This window comes from Chelonia mydas, chromosome 27, assembly GCF_015237465.2.
Source record: "Chelonia mydas isolate rCheMyd1 chromosome 27, rCheMyd1.pri.v2, whole genome shotgun sequence".
NCBI classification, from domain to species: Eukaryota; Metazoa; Chordata; order Testudines; family Cheloniidae; genus Chelonia; species Chelonia mydas.
In genome coordinates this window covers 7,601,701-7,622,411 of record NC_057860.1, presented here as the reverse complement: position 1 = coordinate 7,622,411, position 20,711 = coordinate 7,601,701, and the positions used below count along the sequence as shown (strand labels likewise).

The 20,711-nt window shown below is 39.5% G+C and overlaps 1 protein-coding gene across 10 annotated transcripts in view; it reads right to left on the bottom strand.

Moving 5' to 3' along the window:
* CDC27 (cell division cycle 27) overlaps positions 1 to 20,711 on the bottom strand; it is a 60,568-nt gene that overhangs the window by 25,730 nt on the left and 14,127 nt on the right. The window contains exons 3-13 of one of the 10 annotated variants that reach the window (XM_037886749.2): positions 19,389 to 19,536; positions 16,258 to 16,383; positions 13,145 to 13,242; positions 11,839 to 11,993; positions 11,517 to 11,731; positions 10,231 to 10,345; positions 5,252 to 5,341; positions 4,939 to 5,054; positions 3,807 to 3,906; positions 1,815 to 2,022; positions 318 to 487 (exon numbers count right to left, since the gene is read on the bottom strand). In XM_037886749.2, coding sequence (XP_037742677.1) covers positions 318 to 487; positions 1,815 to 2,022; positions 3,807 to 3,906; positions 4,939 to 5,054; positions 5,252 to 5,341; positions 10,231 to 10,345; positions 11,517 to 11,731; positions 11,839 to 11,993; positions 13,145 to 13,242; positions 16,258 to 16,383; positions 19,389 to 19,536 — 1,541 coding nt within the window. Of the gene's footprint in view, positions 1 to 317; positions 491 to 1,814; positions 2,023 to 3,806; positions 3,907 to 4,938; positions 5,073 to 5,251; positions 5,342 to 10,230; positions 10,346 to 11,516; positions 11,732 to 11,838; positions 11,994 to 13,144; positions 13,243 to 16,257; positions 16,384 to 19,221; positions 19,269 to 19,388; positions 19,537 to 20,711 lie in introns of those variants that run through there. The other 9 variants (XM_043536765.1, XM_037886747.2, XM_037886748.2 and 6 more) reach the window with 9 other exon arrangements.

The window sequence follows — 20,711 nt, the reverse complement described above, 5'->3', positions numbered from 1 at the left end:
CAAACCCCAAAAAAAGTGTCATAGGATCTTCAGTGTCTATGCTGACTAGAAAAAATGCTGGTTTGTTACATCTCATAAGACCGACCAACACAATAAATAGCATAGAACTCAATTTCACCACCTCAAAGTGGAAGGGCTGAAGTGATTCAGATTAATCTGAAACTGCTTGAGGGTGGGTATTTCAAACCTGATGCTTACACAGCTATACTATCCCAACTGTAGACTCTCCTCGGGTTTTACAGGAAGCCAGCAAAATCTGTGCAAAACTATACAAAACAAAAATTTAAAATAAAAGCATGTATCCGTTCTATGCCTACCTGCATATATTCTGCAAGCTCAAAGTAAGCTCTCCCAATTTGGCACAGTACCCAGCCAGTGTTGTAGTGGTGAGAAGGTAAATGGCTTAATATGTTTATCGCTTCTTTACAGTTGTACGAACACAAGGCTAAATAACCTTTCCCCATGTCACGAAGAAGGCTCATCAATCCTTCTAGGAGAAAAATACAATAAATAAAAGAGACAAGAACTAAAGAATTACTTGCCTGGAACTGCTGTTCTCTGAAACTATGCATTATGGCAGACACCCTTCTAAGGTCCCTGTTCTTATGAGAACCATGCAGGGACTCCAAGCACAGAATTATATACTCTTCCTGGTTTTGCGCACCAGCTCCTGCAGTGAAATCTAGGTAACACCATCTGCCATCTCCTTTCAAGCCAAAGGTAGGATACACCTACCTACAAAGTGGTTGCATAGTTAAGGATGAGCTGAGTTTTACACTTAAAGTGGTTGAATCTATGCTTTATGTATGAAGAATATGGCATATCCTCCCTAAAACTACAGCACTTACTCTGAGCACAAAATGAATTTTCTGATAATATACAAGGAAATCAGTTAACTAGTTTTAAGTTAAGAATTAAAAATGGGTCCTTTAAGAAATCTGGCACCCTAGATCTGATCTAAATGTTCTAAATGATTGTTCTAAATGATTTTTATAACATGGACTTGAGTGTCTAAGTCTCCCTTATCGTTAAAGCTTGTTGAGTCTCATGCACTGAATACATTTTGAAGAATATTTTTAAAGGGATTAATAGCCATATTTTGCCATTTTCTTCCTAACTGTTATCCAGATGTTGTTGAAAATGGAGAAATTTAAAGTTTTGATCAGAGAATTCCATGAAAAACTGCTTTTTTTCAAAGTGGCTGTCACCTCCTGGTCTCAATGTGACTGAAGCAGAGCTCCCTTTAGAAAAGCCAGTGACCCTCTGCTGGGCCCACCCTCTTCCAGGAAGTCATAAACAAGAACAGCAAAAGTGACCATTTAAATGTTTGGTTTTTTAAAAGCTACTTGTTGCACAAGATCTATTTGACAGGGTGGGCAGGGGAATGTAGAGGTGAGAAACTGATGGAAACTAGCCAATACATCTTGGCTGCTTTGTGTTGGTCCTGAATGGCATAAAGTAGCCACAATGTACTTGAAGATCTGCCTCATAATAGTTAAAATTAAAGAGATTAAAAAAAAAAAAAAAAAAAGATTTTAAAAGGTTGATACTACAGTAACTTTGTATTTCTCTGGACTATTGCTTGCAATTAAGCTTATCCACTTGTTATCAATAGTATAATTTAATATTTTTAGTTTAAATGAAATTTGATGGTTACATATTTATGAAATGGCAGTTTTAGTTACTCAGAGGCTAAACGGCACTACAATGAAGAGAATGAACACACTTTACAGTGACCAGTAGTTTCCATTAAACCTTAAAATACAATTGGAAAACATTTGGCTCTATTACATTCTGAGAGCTTTCAGACAAACCTGCTGCTGCTTTCTGTAGTGTGAAAGCCTGGATCTGTGGTGCGACAGTGGAGATTTTCCCTTCTGAAATGATGGACGAGTCCAGTTTGGTGATTTCCAGACTATCGTTTATGTTTGTCTGAGTTATTCCTCCCTTATTTGTTTTACTTTTTGTCTTTCTATTTGGAATTTTAGGTGGGAACTTCATTTTCAACTTTTTACTGTTCTCCTATATGGAAAAAGAAAGTCTCAAACCACGGTTTATCTACAGGCAGATGGATTCCAAATCAAAGACTACAGACATGCTTGTTTTCTGTTTTACTAAAGTAATGGTGTCTAACAGATGTACACATACACAAAATAACCAAGTTAACAATGATACAAGGTCTTAAACATAGTCATGAAATATATACATTAACTTCAGCCATAATGTTGCAATAAGGTTATTGGTTTGGTTTTACACTGCATCTTTATAAAGTAGCTTGAATGAAAGCAGTAAACTGACTGACTTCCAACCCAAGTCATTTATCAAATATATGTATCTGGACTATACAGAGTCTCTTTACCAAGCGTATTGATGATATTGCACCTCTCATCCAGAGATCTAATTTCATTTTCATCAATCAGGAAAGTAGGCCATCCCTATTTTTTCAAAGGCTGTGCGTGGGAGGCCAGGGGAGGGGAAGAAGGGATATTCAAGTATTCTCTCTCACTCTGGAACTTACTATTGAAAGCAAAGATTCAGCAAAAATAAGGATGCAAGAAATATAAAGAAAAGAAAAGAAAAGAAAAAGAAAAGCATTAGCTTTATTTTCTTCTTGGTTTCACCGCAAGGTCCCCTCACCCTGATTCGGCTTCCCAGTTTAGTGGCTCAGAAATTATCTGAAGAGGGAAAGGTCATCCCCAAGGATATACTATTGACAGGTCACAAGATACTTCCTTTGATTCACTTAACATTTTGGTACTTCACTTTTCCTATACATTTCAATTCCCAACTAAAGCTCTCAGCACCATTGACTATTATGATGATTTTATATCATCAACTACTAGTAGGACCTCTATCTAAACCTCTACGTCTTTCCCTGCAGATAAGCTACCAGATTGTTCTCACACAACAGCACTTTTCCCAAAGGTGCTGGGAGCAGTATGAAACCAGCTAGGAACACTGGTTTCTGGTTAGTTTCTTGCTGCTGCAGAAGCGTTACCACACACCGCAGAAGCTGTTGAGCTGCGTAATTACTTTGGTGAATTCTCTCACTTTGAGGAGGAACACACAGCATCATAACTGAATTTTTGCAATCCCAGACTGAAATTTAACCCACCTGAAATATGTTCTGTAGAGCGGTGGTTCTCAAAGCCGGTCTGCTGCTTATTCAGGGAAAGCCCCTGGCGGGGCGGGCCAGTTTGTTTACCTGCCGCGTCCAAAGGTTCGGCTGATCATGGCTCCCACTGGCCGCGGTTCGCAGCTCCAGACCAATGGGGGCTGCGGGAAGGGAAGCCAACACATCCCTCGGTCCGCGCCGCTTTCTGTGGCCACCATTGGCCTGGAGCGGTGAACCACGGCCAGTGGGAGCCGCGATCGACCAAACCTGCGGACGTGGCAGGTAAACAAACCAGCCCAGCCCGCCAGGGGGTTTCCCTGAACAAGCGGTGGACCGGCTTTGAGAACCACTGCTGTAGATGACTTATAAAGTTTGTCAGTCACTAATTTGAGCCCAGCAACACTCCAGGATGAGTGTTCACTTGATACAAACACTTAGGTGTTAGACTTTTGAAAGCATCACACGGATATGCATGCTAACTGAAAAATTCAAATCACGTACTATAAAGTTCATGTTGTGCAGCCAAATGCATTTCACAAAGTCTACACATTATAAGGCCAATTCTTCAGCTGCTCCACACATTACTCAGTGGGAGCTTTGTACTGAGTGGCTGAATAATCAGGTTATTAGTTATCATAAGCAGAAAGATAAGAAAATGGATAAATTATTTAGGGTATACATCCTACGTTACCTTTGTTGTAGAGCTATCACTAGTAAATAGACGAGAACTTCTTCGAGGCAGTGCATTAGGTGGAGCAGCAATGGTTGGGCTCAATACCTGAGGTGTTGTACTATAAATAAACAGCTTATTAGAAGTAAAATGCTTAAAATAAATAAATAAATAAAAATATATATTAAATTAGCAGATGCTTTGTACACTGGGGTGAAGGTGCCTCCATCTCCCTGGGGCAGATTTATGTGCTGCTATATAACCCAAATTTTGATTTTAATCACTCCCTCCCCTCCGTTTGTGATCACTGCAGCAGTTTATGTGGTATTTCCTTACCCAGTAAGTTTCTATGCTAAGTAAAATCAAGCTATCCTCTCCTAGATAGAAGTAAGTCCTACAGATGCAATGAGAGCTGAAAGTTTTGGATCTAAGAAAGGGGAAACCTAAACTGGCAGCCAAGAATAAATTAGCTGGCTGTCTCTTACCATACATCAGTCTGGGGACCCTTCTGCCACATAATTTTGGTATGAAGGGCTTGTTTTCTTAACTTCATGCTCATGTGAGTCAAGACTGACTAGCCATTTGGGGCACATTCTGCTTAATGCAAATGCAAGTTAAGTATATGCACACAAGGAAGAGAATACACATTTTACATTGGGCAGTTTTCTGAACTGTTAAAGTGATGCATTTTAAACAAGTTGTTTATCAACATTTATTACTGAAATAAATATTGAGAAATCTACAACTAAGTTAGAAAGTTGAAATCATTCTCTCAAATGGCATAAGGCATAGTTTGGCCTCTGTAAGTGAGGTACTCTTGCCACGAGAACTCTGAGGTACAGTGCAAAATGCAATTAAAAATCCCCCTTGTAGAGAGAATTGCCATGTCAGGATCTTCATTCTGAATGGCAATTAGGCCATTCCACCAGGAACTAGTTGAACAATTGCAGAAATCTACTAGTTTAGCAAAAATACTGGTTACTATCCTAAGATTTTGTTTAAATAAGACCCACTTCACATTATCTCTTTCTTCATCCAAACACGAATGATGCTTCATACCATAGGCCAGATTCACTTTGTGCTTATGTCATAAGGACACAAGAATCAAAACCAGGTGTAAAAGAGGCTACTGAGCTATGTAATTTTTTAATACCTTGTCTGTGGGCCAGAACTCTGTGTTTGTGCAACAAGGACTGGAGTGACTTCCCGGCTATTTCCACTCTGTGAGAAGACAGACTTTGTTCCCGCTTGGCTTATTCTGGTGACAGACTGCATAACACAAAATTTCTACAGGTTTGTTATTATGTCACTAAATGCACTGACTACATCATGTCAGAAAACAACTAATTTATATCTATTTAATAATTACAGTGAGTGGAGGGGAAGGACCAGCAGAATTCTTTTATTAAACAAGAGTGAATATTCAACATTAGAGAATCAGCCAGCAAAGAAACTGCTCTTCCCACCTGCTGGAGAGAGACAACTGAGCTCAGCAAGACAGCAAGCCCTTTATATACAGGGGTGATATCACCAAAAAGATGTCCAGTCTCCATCTGCTGGCAAGAAGAAGCCCCAGGAATCAGGCCAGGACATGCAAAGTGAAAATATGTATTTTATTTATTTATAAAGTCTCCCCCACTGGATTAAGACAGACTGCTTGAAGTGCTGTCAAATGCACAAAGTAAACAAACTGGGAAAGGGAAATTTCATCTTTCAGTAATTACTTTATATTAGTAGCACTCAAAGGCCCCAATCAGCATCGGAACCTCATTGCGTTAGGCACTGCGCAAACAGCTTCCAATAACCTTAAGTGCTTGTTTATCACTATGTTTAGTACAGAATTAGTATTTCAATTCACATAGCATACTGTTTGCCAATAAGATTTTGCACATTTACTGCATATGCATTTGGGGCAGTTATGATGTTCACCTTGATTAACCAGAAATTGGTACCTGCAATATGATAAACTTGTCTCATTAACTTAGCATAACTGTGCATTCAGAGTGGCCTTTGTTCATACTTTTTCTAGATCTAAGGGACTGAGCATTTACTTCTTTTTTTTAAAAAAAGTTACAATGGGAAACAAAAGCATATTTAAGAGGTACATCACTAATTCTACCCAAAATAAGCCTTTCAGATCCACTGAAGCCATTATAAATGGAAAAATAATTCCCACATTATCACACATTTCCAAAGCTGCTTGCTGCCTGAAACTGGGATGAGACAACATTGGCTATATTAATTTCTGATGATTTTATTAATAAAGGATCTGTCCTACCCTTCCCCTTTAACTAGTTCAATACCGGATGACACACTGCGCACCCAGCAAGCGTGCTTGTCCCTTCAGGCAGGATGTACTTGGATCCATCCTAATGTTTCATTTATTTATTTACATGTTCCTTAGGAAACTCCTGCTACAAGGCACGCAGTCACAGCTACTGAGTTCGCAAATAGTTAAGGGTAATTTGAGGAGCAGAAATGAAACTGGTAAGCAATATTTAGATTTTATAGAACATGCACCAGAATGCTAAGCCGTTTGTTAGAACTATGCTTATCAATGGTTTGTTTAAATAGCAACATTAAATGCAACTCAAAAGCAGTGTGCCCACACGGATTAATGAAATACAACAATGGACTGATGAAATATTATATAGCAAAAGCAAGGGGAAACTAGTCAACTAATAGGGCTTTATCTCCTTAATATTTTAACCTGCCACATGGCTCGAGATGTATAAAAGTTGTTTCACTAGAAAGATATAGTGAACCCAGATCATTTACTACAAAGAAAAAAATCTTAACTCCTGTATTTAAAAATTACAGCACTAACACCTTTACTTAAAACCACACCTGAACAGCCAATAAGCATTGAAAAAAAGTATTTAAAGAGATGTTACATTCATAAACCTCTAAACACAGCAACAACAACAAAGTGGAAAATGGCATTTGGGAGAATACACATACACAGACATACCCAAATACAATGATGGTTGCCTTTCAATTCTGTTGTGGAAAGCTGGTTAGAAGCCTAGAAATTGGTTTTGAGATACATAAGGATGGGAATCAGTGAGGCAAGCAGGTTTCCAGAGAACTGCGGTAGCACACAGCAGAAGGTCCCGCTCCAACAGAGCGGAGATGGGAATGTAAAACTCAGGGCAGAATGAGCAAGTGAGTTAGTTGGGGGAGAGCATAATGCAAAACAGAGCATAACCGATGCAGGACACTGAAGAAGAGTGTGATTTAGCAGTGATGAAATGCCAGTGGAGGTTTTTCAGGTAAAAGGTAATGCAACTGTGTTTGTACATATTGGTGAAAGTGTGAGTCCAGTGTTCTGAACAAAGTGGAGAGACATCAGGAGGCCGTAGAGAGAGACTTGGTAGCTACACCATTTAAAAGTGACAAATCCATAAACAAGTGATTCAGCAGAGTGAGTGCTGAGTTAGTGGGAGATGATCTAGCTGGTAGATGGACTGGTAGGTCAGGTTTCCAGTTCAAGGACTCTCAAATTTTGACTGACTAATGGAAATAAAACACAGCAAGCTAAGCACCAACACTGAATTTGCCCAGACCACTGACTGATAAAGCAAGTTTTACCTGGAGGAATTGGATACCTTATTTGAGACCTCCTTTCAGCATCTTTAAAATACATTCCTTTATAAATGTCTTTGAAAAGAGCAGCTATTAACAATTGCACCAAGAATGCCATAAAATATGTATAATTTACTAAAAATATATGTCTAGAGCCCTGCAAATCTGCAGATATCCGCAGACCATGTTTGCAGATCAGATGCAGATACAAATTCTATATTCTCAAGAAAGAAAAGGTGCCCTTAGCAAGTGGGTTAAGTCATTAGATTGTCTCTAACGCAAGGGTTCTTAAACTTTCTACATCGTAGACCATATCTTAGAGAATCATCTTGGACAACCTGCCTCCCATTCATGATTCCTATAACATCTCTATGGCAACTAAAGCAAATGCTTACAGGGAAAAATGTTTAAAATAGAAACAATAGTTAGCACCATGCTACCAGCCAGCTCTCTGTGGACCATCAGCAAGTATTCTGGGCTGATTCATGAACCAAGCTGAGAACTGCCATTCTCATGCTTCCTTATGTGTGGTAATTTCAATTCACATGCTTCCTGTTACACTTTTTAAAAAAATTCTATTTAAAGCAACCCCTAAAAAGTAATATAATAAAAGACGATATACAAGTGAACACATGGAGAACTTGATTGAGTGTTTAAGCTCAGCCCTGCACATAGGACAACGCAAAGCTACAATCACGTCAGAGTCAGAATTGTTCCCATGCTCCTCTCTTGCTGTAGGTGATTACAAGATCCATTTTACGGCACGTATTACTGCTCCCTTGTCCCTGGCCAGCTCTGCTAGATAGCCTATGTGAGAGAGCAGAACTATAGCTCTGTCCCCTTTGCAGGCTCTTGTTCTCAAAAGGGATGGGGATGGCTAGGAAGTATGAGGCACCCTGCAACCATGCTGTGTGGCTGTGTAAAGCTAAAGCAAGATGCTTGTCCTTACTACCTACTGCAGCCACACAGCACCGTGGTACAAGGAATACTGACATTTTTTAAAAGGCTCAAAGTAAAAAAATTAAGATCACGTGGGACAAGCTTTTAGGATCTCAGCCCTCATTTGCACCAATAAATAATAGCCTTAACCTTGATACGAAATAGCCACTCAAGCTATAGTTACCGCAAACCGTCCTCTGCAAAGTGCTGATATTTTACAATTTGGTTAATATATAAGGCCATGTTCAATTTGCTTTAAAAACAGATAGTGGTGTTCCTGTTTTGTTTAATTAACAAACACAATTATATCTTGTTTATTAAAATTCCTTTTTGTAGCATTAACAGTATTTTTGTATTATTACAAAAAAGGTCTCAACATTCACCAGTAATTCATCCAAACCCACTGTAGAGTGTTGTAATGACGGTTCGCCTCCATTAGAAAGACAGGAACCCCGAACAAAAGCATTATCAGTAGATCTGGGCAGGAAATAGTTTTCTGATTCTGCAAAAATTTTCATGGTATCATAAATTTTGCATCCTGATTTCGGATGGGAAAGTCAAAATCTCAAAAAATTTCATGAGCCAAAAATCTGAAAAAAATTACAGTTAGGATCAAAGTGTTTCATTTTGATGTTTATCATTATTTATTTGGTATTATAATTAGCTTAAATTTTGAAGAAGAAGAAAAAAAGTCATTTTGAACTGGAAGACCGGAATTTGTTTTGAAACCTTTTCTAGATAAACCCACAGTATGCCCGCAGCGTGAATACTGCACAAAATTCTGCTTGCCTCAAAAAAGATAGATTAGAATTAGAAAAGGTACAGAGGAGGGCAACACAAAACGATTAGTAGTATGGAACAGCTTCCATATGAGGAGAGATCAAAAAGACTGGGACTGTTCATCCTAGAAAAAGAGAGAACTAAGGGGGAATATAACAGAGGTCTATAAAATCATGAATGGTGTGGAGAAAGTGAATAAGGAAATGTTATTTACCCCTTCACATAACACAGGAAGCTGGGGTCACCCAATGAAATTAATAGGCAGCAGGCTTAAAAACAAACATAAGGAAGTACTTCAAACAAGGCACAGTCAACCTGTGGAACTCATTGCCACGGGATGTTGAAGGCCAAAACTATAACGGGGTCAAAAAAAGAATTAGATAAGCTCATGGAGGATAGGGCCATCAATTGCTTTTAGCCAAGATGGTAAGGGATGCAATCCCATGCTCTGGGCGTCCCTAAATCTCTGATTGCCAGAAGCTGGGACATGATAACAGGTAGTAAACCACTCAATAAATGTCCTGTTCTGTTCTGTTCATTCCCTCTAAAGCACCTGGCACTGGCCACTGTCAGAGACAGGATACTGGGCTAGACGGACACTGGTCTGACCCAGTATGGCCATTTTTATGTTAGCTGAAAAAGTTAATCAAAACCAACCCTTTTCTGTGAAGAGTTTTGATTTAGATAAATTGGCATTTTCTGACAAAAATGTTTTGTGGGAAAATTCCTGATCAGCTCTAGTTATCAACTGAAAGACACAAATTGGTAACTGAGAAAAAGAAAAATGTCAGACCTTAATAAAGGTATTTGGTAGCACACCAAATTCAAATACTGACAATTTAAGTGATTTTAGTAAAAGCAATTTTTTAATTTAATATATCCATTTTTATATAGACATTTTTCATTCTCACTGAAGTCGCTGAAAACATTTCCACGAATTAGAAGGATGTTATAATTGGTTGGCTGAGGGAGAAAGTGTAATTTCAAATGCAAAAAAGTCTGCAAGGGGAAAAAATACCCAACTTATCAGAGCAACTGAGCTAATCTGCAATGGTTATACACTTGCACTAGAGTTTAATTTTACATTCCTTTGTATTTAAGCTCAGACAGAACAGCAAACACATTCTTGAATGCAAGATACCTTCTTTGAAGGTGCTCCTGTAGATGGCACATCAATTACAGAAGATGAATTAGTGTAGTTTTGTAAATATGATCCATCTCCAGGGCTAGGGGTTTCTAGTGGCAAAATTCCAAAACTGAGAAAAGAAGGAGATGGAGATGTCAGAACCAGGGCATCCTTGAAAAGCCGTATTATACTAAAAACATTTCAGAGGAATGTTGATCTTGTTGCAGCACAGGGAGTCAGAAGATCTGCGTTCCATTTCCAGCTGTGCCTCTAACTTCCTTTGTAAACCTTTGTGCAAGTCTCTCTATGCCTCCATTACCATCTATAAATTAGGGATAATCTTATTTCCTTTTTACTACCCTTTCTCTGTCTTGTCTATTTAAATTGCAAGTTTTTGGGGACAAGGAAGTTCTCTTATGCAGATACAGTAGCTAGCACAAGAGGGTTCCGATCTCGGCGGGCGCCAACAGGCTTTGCTGCAATACTATTTAATAATGTTTTTTAAAAGGAAGAAAATGGCAGAGTCACGATCATGAGACAGAACATATGAAGCTATAAGGGGGGTACTGTCCTCCAAATCAAAAGGCATTACAAATCCCTAATGCAGCTTTTCCTATTAACTGTTGGTTTCAAAGTAGAAAAAAATTCACAATCCTTTTATTTGTGATTTTTCTATCGTAGAAGTTGTATTAAGCAACACACACAATCAAAATGCTATTTTTCTAAAGTCACAAAATACCGGTGGCTTATTTAATTAGGCCTGGTCTACACTAGGGGTGGGGATCGACCTAAGATACGCAACTTCAGCTACGAGAATAGCGTAGCTGAAGTCGACGTATCTTAGGTCGACTTACCTCGTGGGGTCCTCACGGCGTGGGGTCGACTGCCGCCTCTCCCCCGTCAACTCTGCTTCCGCCTCTCACCGCAGTGGAGTACAGTAGTTGACGGCGGAGCAATCAGGGATCGATTTATCGTGTCTACACTAGATGCGATAAATCAATCCCCGATAGATCAATCACTACCTGCCGATCCGGCGGGTAGTGTAGACATACCCTTAGTTACTGAAGTTTGTTCTAAAAGTGATTTTTTTGGATGAAAAACTACCACTATTAAAACACGAATGGCTACTTTTTGTAAGTGGTTTGGCTTTTGCCCCAGCAGCATTATTTACCGAGTACTGTCAATATGCTTGGTGCCATACAATATATAGAGAAAGACATGGTTCCCGCCCAAAGACACAAGGAACAGTGGCAATGCAATGGTCACAAAGCAGGATTTTAAATTCCCAGTCTTAGTCTTACCTTGGTGTCAATGGGCTCAGAGCAGCTGGTCCTCCCAGTAAACTCCGACCAGTTTTTGGTTTATTTTGAGCCTGTTTAGACAATATGGCAGTTCCTGATCCAAGAGGGACAGCATCTGGTGAAATTACAGCCGAGTCAATGTAAGACATAGAGGAATCTGTGTTCAAGGAGGAATATTTTGAATTGGAGGATTCCAGGTTGAGTCTGTTCAATTCCTGAAATGGAAGACATTTTTTATAACATTCACTTGCAAGTATTTCTTAAGTCATTCATTCAAACTGGGGCAACTGTTTTGAAGGTCAGAGGTTTGGGTGAAACTTACAATTGTGTCTTGTGGAGTTTCCATAAGGACAGTCTCAGGCTGTCTGTGGGATATGTTGTGATTAGACACCAATGTTGTGCAAGTGTTGGGCAGGCAACTGCTGAAGTTCTGCAAAGACGTTAATTTAAATGTTTGGTCAGGGTCTGGCTTCTCACCTGTAAGAGTGAAGAAAGATTTAACCAGTGTTATTCATTACCAAATATATTTGGTGCTTGGGTAAAAGCAAAACAGAAGGGACACTAGGTATCTTAAGAAAAGTGAGCAAGTTTTTGTGTGTTTGTTTTTAAAGCACTACACTAGGGACCTCAAGTTATTTTGGATGTCAGACATAACTCTACACCTCTATCCATTTCATTTAATCCCCTGGAGAATTAGATAAATTCATGGAAGATAGGACCATCAATGATTAGCAGCCAAGATGGTCAGGGATGCAACCAAATGCTCTGGGTGTCCATAAGTCTCTGACTGCCAGAAGCCAGGACTGGAGGACAGGGGATAGATGGATGGATCACTTGATAATTGCTCTGTTCTGTTCAATCTGTCTGACTCATGTGGCAATAGCCACTGTCGGAAGACAGGACACTGGGCTAGACTGACCATTGGTCTGATCCAGTCTGGCCGTTCTTATGTTCTTATCCTAGGCACAAAGTTCCTAGAGATCCAGACAAGAATGTAGGAAGGCTTACTGACACGTCACTGTTCACTCATCTCAAAGAGAATTGGAGAGACTCATCTAGCAGCTGGTCCCTACAAAATTCTCTTAGAACATAAAAATCTGAGTTGATCAGAGATCCACAACAAAAGCTGGAGATTAACCCAAAAATGTGTCTTGGAATAATCTGAATTAAAAAGAATGGTTTAAAGAAAAAAAAAGTGTATGCTCTTAGATGTGGGCAAGTTTCTCCTTTAAGTTCTGCGGAGCTCTTATGACAGGAAAGAGGCTCTTAGAGGTAGAACCGTAGCACAATCTTTCCTCTTCAAGGGACGATATATTTGGTGCGCTTTGCTTCCCGGCCAGCAGGTCAACCCGTGGCATGTATAGGCCTCTCTCTCTCCTCCCTTCCCCCGCCTCCCCACAAAAGCTCGTTTTCAGAAGTCACAAAAGCCAGACAGTCAGGAAGAGAAGAGCAGCTCCAAAATTAAACAGCCCTACAACATATTTACATGTGGATTGTTCCTGTGGCACTATCAAAGAAATTTTAAGAAGCTTTTCAGTCAATTATTTGCATGAGAAAATACCAACTCCAGAGGGCAATTTTTGTTTAAAAGCACATCTCTTCACACTGAAAGAGTTCTGCAGACCTACCTATTTCACATAGCGATTCAAAAGGGGACCAGAGGAAAGGATTTAAACTAAGGCTCTTTTGGTAACATTCAGATCCTTTGGCAAGCCGGTCTGTCTTGCTGTAAGAGAATTAAAACAAATAGTTGAAGGAAAGTTAAAACAGCATTTATGTTAAGTATAACTTTCAAAAAGAAGTGAGGGGAGAAGGAAACAAGAACCTCTTTAGAGCTACCGCTATATTCTCATTTTGCAGACTACAGAAACAATCAGTTAATTTAAAAGCAATTCAATATTATTTTTGCATCTGAAATATTTAGAGAAAGTTTTCAGTTTAGTCATTTTAATTCGTAATGAACTCTCAAAAACCATCACAGGATTTAAGAGTTGATGAAAGTACAACTTGATCTCATGTAGAAGACCGGCATCTTGCTGTAATGAGTGTTCTCCACTTCTTGGTAAACAGAAATAAACAGACTGTTTACTAGCCTCTGAGCCATTTTAGGCTGCGCAATGATTATTTGTATTCAGCATATTGGTGTCCAGTTCAGTGTAACTTTGTGCTGGATAAGAATTCTTAATTTTTGGGGGGCTATAAAAAGTAACTTATTTTGAGGTTTCTTTCTTTTCTTGGTAACTATTGAAGCTGTGCTTGAATATTAAAAGGAATATGGGTTTTGGATTTGGATTTTTTGGTTCTCTTAGGGAAAGCAGCATGCTGACAATCCAGGTTATATTAAGTTTCAAATAATGCAAACACCAAAAAGAGAAGAAGTTCAATACTAATGAAGCCTGAAATTAACATTTAAGCGTGCTCAGTCACACTGCAGCAATGCTATTAACTATAATTAAGCTAAGAAATTATAAGATGTTTGGTATGTAGGGCAATCAACAGTCTATTGTAGCAGAGGATCTTGCACCCCCCAAAACAAAGAGCATTCAAAATATGCCTAATGCATTTTACAAAGATATTTTTGTTTTTAAACATCTGCACTATGTGTGACGTTGCACCCCACAGTCTTCATAGAAATATTGTGATATGAATATGGCACAGCTAAGATATGTTTTATGCAAGAGGGGTCATGTGAGGCATCATTGAAAAGGCTGTGATCTACAGAATGTGTTTATCCAATGTGTATGCATGTATCATTTTTGTATCTGAAGCTAGGAATATTGACCATATATCTGTATTTCAAATATGCTACTTTGGGTGACACCCACAACTAGCCTTTAAGGTACAACAATGAAAAAGTCAGACAGGGCTGATGGCCCATCAGCAGAGACAATGGACTGTGAAAGAGCTTAGTCTTCCTGTGGATGCTCCAAACAGCCTGGAGTAATGGCTGCTACAACCCTGCAGACACACGTGACTGAGTCACCTGGCACTGGACCCCATCTTAGAATGCCAATGTTTTTCCACTGGAAGACAAAGGGTTCCCACCATACACAAAGGCTATACAAGGCAGGGGAGTGACATCATTGTGGTTCTCCTCCTGCCTCCCCACCCGAAGAGACACTGGGAAACACTGGAAAGAAGAACTGAACTTGGGAGAGAAGAGTTGAGCCCAGGCTGGAAGGGCGTCTAGCCTGTGAGTAATAATACCTGAAGTTTCAAGCTGCAGGCCAGTGCAGCTGGCTTTCAAGAACCTTTGCAATCTGCCTGAAACAACATTTAGGGTGAGAAATTACTATTTGTACCCAATTTCTTTAGTGAATCAAGCTTAGTTTGCGTGTTTTGTTTTATTTGCTTAGTAATCTGTTTTGTTTTGTTTGCTATCCCTTATAATCACTTAAAATCTGCCTTTTGTAGTTAATAAATTTGTTTTGTTTATTATTAAACCCAGTTTGTGCAATTTCTAACTGGGCGGGGGGGAGAAGAAGTTGTGCATCTCTCTCTTCACATTGAGGGAGAGGGCGAACTTTTATGAGCTTGCGCTGTACAAACTTTTCTACACAGTGCAAGACAATATATCTTTTGGTCTGCACTCCAAGGGAGGTGGGCACCTGAGTGCTGGGGCAAGTCCCTTAAACTGAGTCTTCCCAGAGCTAATCTCAGTGTCTGTGTCTTTCTGCAGCTGGGTGTGGCCCTGCTTGAGTGTGTGCTAGAGGAGGCTTAAGAGCCTGGGTCAGCAAGACAGGTTAAAGGGGGCCCAGGCAGGCTCACTGGTATCTCAGTACATCAGGTGGCATCTTGAAGGAGGGCAACCCATCACACTATATTTAGAATATTTTACCCTTCTTTAATGCCTTTCATCAGAGGCCCTCAAAACGTTTTACAAATACTAACCCTCCCAATGCACCTGTGAGGTAGCCAGTAGTTTTATGGCCCTCTGTGAAACAAGTATCCAGTTAACATTTGTAATGACTTTTTACTGTGTAAAGACTTGCTAAGTACAAAGGTTTGGGTTTTTTGTTTTTCTTTTTACTATTTCTTTTATTTTAATAAATTTATTGGAATCCTCCTTTGTGTCTATGGATGAAGCACACTACAGGAGAGCGAAGCATTATTGTATAATCAAAATTAATATGCATAGTTCTCCTGAAAAAAATCATTAAAAGTTAATTGGATGAAAGATTTGGAAGAGAGCCTCCAGAGAAGACAGCAATTCAATACAGAAGTACTTGTGAAGGGTGGGCAGTAGTGATATATTGATCAACAGGTGGCTGCCCAAAAACTCTCTCCAAAGAAGGCTAATATTTCTCCAACCAATAGGACACATATTTTGGGGAGAATGAACACCAAAAAACTCAAAACCAGGTTCCTGGATTGCCAATTTCACCACCCACAAAAAATCCAAAACAAAATAAAATAAACCCACACACCTTCCAGGAAACGCTAATGTGTATTTTCACGCAACTGGCAAGACACAGGAGGAAGGCATCAGACTTCCTCCATAGATTAGCATCATTTGGGCCTTGATCCTGCAATCTGAGCGAACACTTACACTTGCTGTCACAAAGGGGCTCGACAGGTATCTGGCCATGTGGATGAGATTGCAGGATTGTTGGAGATATTTAACCGGAGAGCAGTTGTGACCTGTGGGGCTGTGCCAGAAATATTTTCATGGCTAAGAACTGCCTCAGCCCAATCAAAATCCATTACTCAATAACCATCATCAAAAAAAAGGAAACCTTACCAGTATACATGTCCCAGTAATGAGAGGGTGAAGCATGCTGAGTCACCAAACTCTGTTACAACGTCATCATGGCTTTTCTGTTTATTTAACACTCCACCAGATAAGATCTGCTCCCCTTCTGCCAGCCTTATTAAAAAAAAACAAAACAAAAAGAGGCATTAAGCGGTTATAAGGCTCACAACATTGGTGGTAGTCCAATATTTCTATCCTGCTGTAAACAAAAACAAGATATGTTGTCAATACTAATGAATTCCAAATTGGGCACTCTCCTCCCTTACAACAAGTCTCAAAATGTAGAGTATTGCACCCTCTGCCTTATAGAGACAGCAACAGTTTAAGTGCAGAACGCTTACCCTCTGAAAGTCAGGCACCTTTAAAGAGGTGTCAAGGAAAACAACTGGATTTGGCTTGGTCTCCCAGCTACAATGTACCTTGTATGGTCTCTGGCAGCTCCATTCTTGTGATTTAACATGGGGCTGTCCAGTGGACTTGGAATTTTGGTGCCTTGCTTACTTACAAGGACAGAACTGACACGAGGGGAGAGGGTGGGTGTCAAAGGCCTGGCACAGTGTACTGCACATACACGTAACAGTACAATCTACCATGGATTGGTTTATGCAGTCTAAAAGCAGGGGTTTTAACATCACTACAACTCTAGTATTTTATTGGAAGGAAGGGACACGACTTCTTTTTTTTTTTTGCACGTCAGGTTGAGAGGGGGCTGGTCAGACTTGACAGTATCCATTTGAGCTGGTCTGCACACCAAAGATTGTACTGCTTTACCTAAACCAGTACAGTTTAAGTAATACAATCACCATAGTGCAAAGGCAGTTACGTTATTAAGATACTTATTCCACTTCCTTTATGGGAATAAGCTATACCGGAATATAACTTTATACAGCTGTGACTGGCAGGGGAGAAACAGAGCAAATCAGCTTACATTGGTCCCTTCCAAGAAGAGCATTAAACTGATTTCTATTTCAACACAACATTTGGCAATCAGATGTTCCACTTTACTACCGCAGGTATCACATCAAGAAGTGTTTAAGTGGCACTATACCAAACAAAGTCAAAGTCTTAAACAAGAACAAAAATGCAATCATCATTGATTTCCCTCCCCCCATACTTACTTGCCCATTGCTGATGGGCAAGAGTTTTCCCCAGGTCCCTCCACAAAACATCTTTCATGCAGCTTGGTTACACAATGTGGGTGGGATCCCAAGAGATGAGCTTCGTCCCTCGAAAAACATATAGCATGATAGAACCCAGGAAACAAATGTATCAAGTTCAGCCTACTGATTGCACTACAATGGAAGATAAGCTTGTGCTTTATAGCCTGTTATTTAGCAGAAGTAGAGAATTTTCTATGCACCCATAAAAACAGCCTCTAGGATTTGTTCTGTCCAAGACCGCCTTATTTCCTAGGACCCATTGTGGTAACTATGTTCAGCTGAAATACTCTTGCTGTCTGTCCAGTCCCCAGGGTCAAGCTCAGGGAGGGCACAGAAGGCAGAGCATTTTTATGGAGGGCCCTCAATTCTGGAAGTCACTCTTTCCTTTGGTCTGCAGAATCTAGTACGAGCTGCAACTGTTAAGTCTGGCTTTCTTTTGTGAAGGGATGAAGGTCTAATTTTTAAACAGCCATATTAGTTGGTCAGTATTTTAAGAGTCACATTACATGACAGGACATATAAAAAAAACAAAGTTACAAACATGAAGTTTAAGCACAAGTCCAGTTTCCTACAGAGGCATACCTTCCAGAGGACAGCTCCCTCTAAAATCTATGTTAATATTCTACCCTTGTAACATGCTCTAATTTTCTGTCACAGCCTCCAACAAGTTGTTTTTCAAAAAACAGCCCTGCCTGCTACCGAACCCAGATTGCTATGCTACCCTATAAGCAAGACATGGCAGCTTTCTTCACATTATTGTAGGGATTCTCATTCCCCTTTACAGTTGACTTTTTAGTCTTAAGAGGAATCCAATTCAAATATGAAAAGAAACTTTCAGTCTAAGAGACACTGCTCACAGAGCAGGCAGAAGATAAATAGGGGAATAGACAATAAGCAAGAATCTACTTGATTGGTAGCCACTCTGCTGAAACTACCATTCAGGGTGCCAGTTGCAATGCTGATTTTGTGATGAGGAGAGGAAAGATCTTGATTGCAACAATAAAACTCATTCCACTGGAACAGCAAACAGATAAATATGGATCATCATTGATCCGGACCAGATCTGAATCAACAACTAGAAGCATATTTTGACTACCCCTCATTTTGAGGGAGGTCCCTTATTTCAGTCAAAGTTCCCTGTGTTCCACACATATTTGGTGTCCTCTTATTTTTATTGTTGAAAATTAATCAGAAATGCAAAGTCGTGAGTCTGAGGTTATACAGTTGCTTACTCTAAAAGGAAGGAATCCCACAGCATTTTAAGTTCCCTGCACGAACATTATCTCTTCTCCGCCACCCCCACGTTGGGTCTTTGTCATATGCTGTATCCCACATACATGTTGGATTCCCCAGTAGTTTGAAAGGCCTGCCTAGATGTGAATGGCTAAGGGGACATAGAAGGCATTTACTTTCTCCCCAATAAAGTCTGTAGCCTTACCAGTCTCTAGACCCATCTTATTATAAAAATTAACTCTAAATGGGCTACATTCATCTGTAGAGAGCCAGCTCAAGGCCAATACACCACTTAATGTCTATTTTGAAGACTTAAGTGGTGCATAAGGCTTGGGTGAACTCAAGGTTCTATCTTCTTCCATCTGCACCAACTTGGTGAACGGTGACAGATTTACTGTTTTAAGGGTTGGGTTTTCTTTAAATTCTAGATTCACTTTAGCAGCAGTTTAAGAAACGAGCTACAACAAACTGAGATGGATGCACTGAAGAGCACAGTCCCAAACTGGCTTCATAAGTGACTTTTCACAGTTTCACAACTCCTTTGTAAAGAACTCAATACCTTTTAGCAGTTTCTGCAATATGGGCTATTGTTCTTTAGGTCCAAATCTGAAAGCAAAATGAATTCCACTTGTGATAATCCTGAGAGCTGAAAGAATTACCAGTTTATGTAACAGTTTCCTAAAAAACTACCAAAATACTGCAATACAATAGAAACTGATGACTTACTTGCTGAGGTCGACACAACACTTTGCCAGCAGATATTTACATTGTGGGGTGGTACAGCTATGTCCCTTTAGGAGCCTGTATGCTTTATATGCCTTTCCTGAGCGATAGTAACATGTTGCCAGCAAAAACAGTGCTTCCTCTGAGTGTACTAAACAAACAAAACAAAAGTTGTTATCCTTTGATCATTTAATATTTTGGTACAAGTGGTTGAGCTCCATAGGACTGCTGGCAACAGGATGCACAAATAACGTGATTCCTTCTGTGAGGGGGGAAAAAAGGACAGATTAAAGTAATCAAGTGTATTTCCTTTACTAGCCACAACATAAGAGATTTCAGGATCCCAAGATCTTGTAGTAATCATGGTTGCCCCTATCTACTGTAGTGAATGAACACCAACCATTTTGGCCCCCACATCTAACAAATGATTCACTATCTTTCTTAACAAACGTACTTGCAGAAATAAAGTGAAACCGTCATTTCTACTGGAACAGAATTATTGCAACAGCTTCTTGAACATAGTAAGTCAAGGACCAGGAAGATAACACCATCACAAAAGTACTTATTAGTAATACTTTGCCATCCATATCTAGATGCATCTTAAAACAAGGTGAGCAATTCAATGGGACTTGGGTGCTTTTGAAAAATGTGACTTTGTAGTACTATTTGGGTCTAGTACAATTCTTTGGTTAAGGATTACACATCCACCCTTCAGTAAGTCAGACTGAGCTCACAACAGCCACTTTTAAATTTGTTTTAGTACAGTTTCAAAGGACCTTAATTAAATTATATTTTCATTTCTGTCACAAAGTATTTACACGTTGCAAGAATTGTGGCTACAAAGAGAGGATCCAAAGAGACATTTGTAATAAAGAAGGGGATTAGGACTGACAGTTTTTAGAAGGATCATTTACAACAGAGAGAACTTCAAGGATGTCAAGACGTCACTTGCTATCAACTCAAAAAATTTGGACTTTAAAAGAAAATCTTTAGCAAGAAGGAATCTTTCCCTCCCCCAAAATTGGCTGATGCTGTTGCCTCATTGTAAACCACTTGAACAAAGGACAGACTGACAAAAGTAATCTGGAAACTTTGCATCTTATGAAGAACCAAAAGTTACCATGAAGTATGGAAAGCAGCAACAGCCAGACAACCATTTATTTGATGTGCATATGCAACTTTGTTCTTAATATTAAAGAAAATTTAGGCAACAGATTAAAACAAAGATTTATTCATCTCCTCTTGTCATTATTTTGTTTAAGAGAAAATAGGTATGAAATGGTAGGAAGCGAGGAAGGAGAAGGGCTTATAGGAGGTCATGGAGGA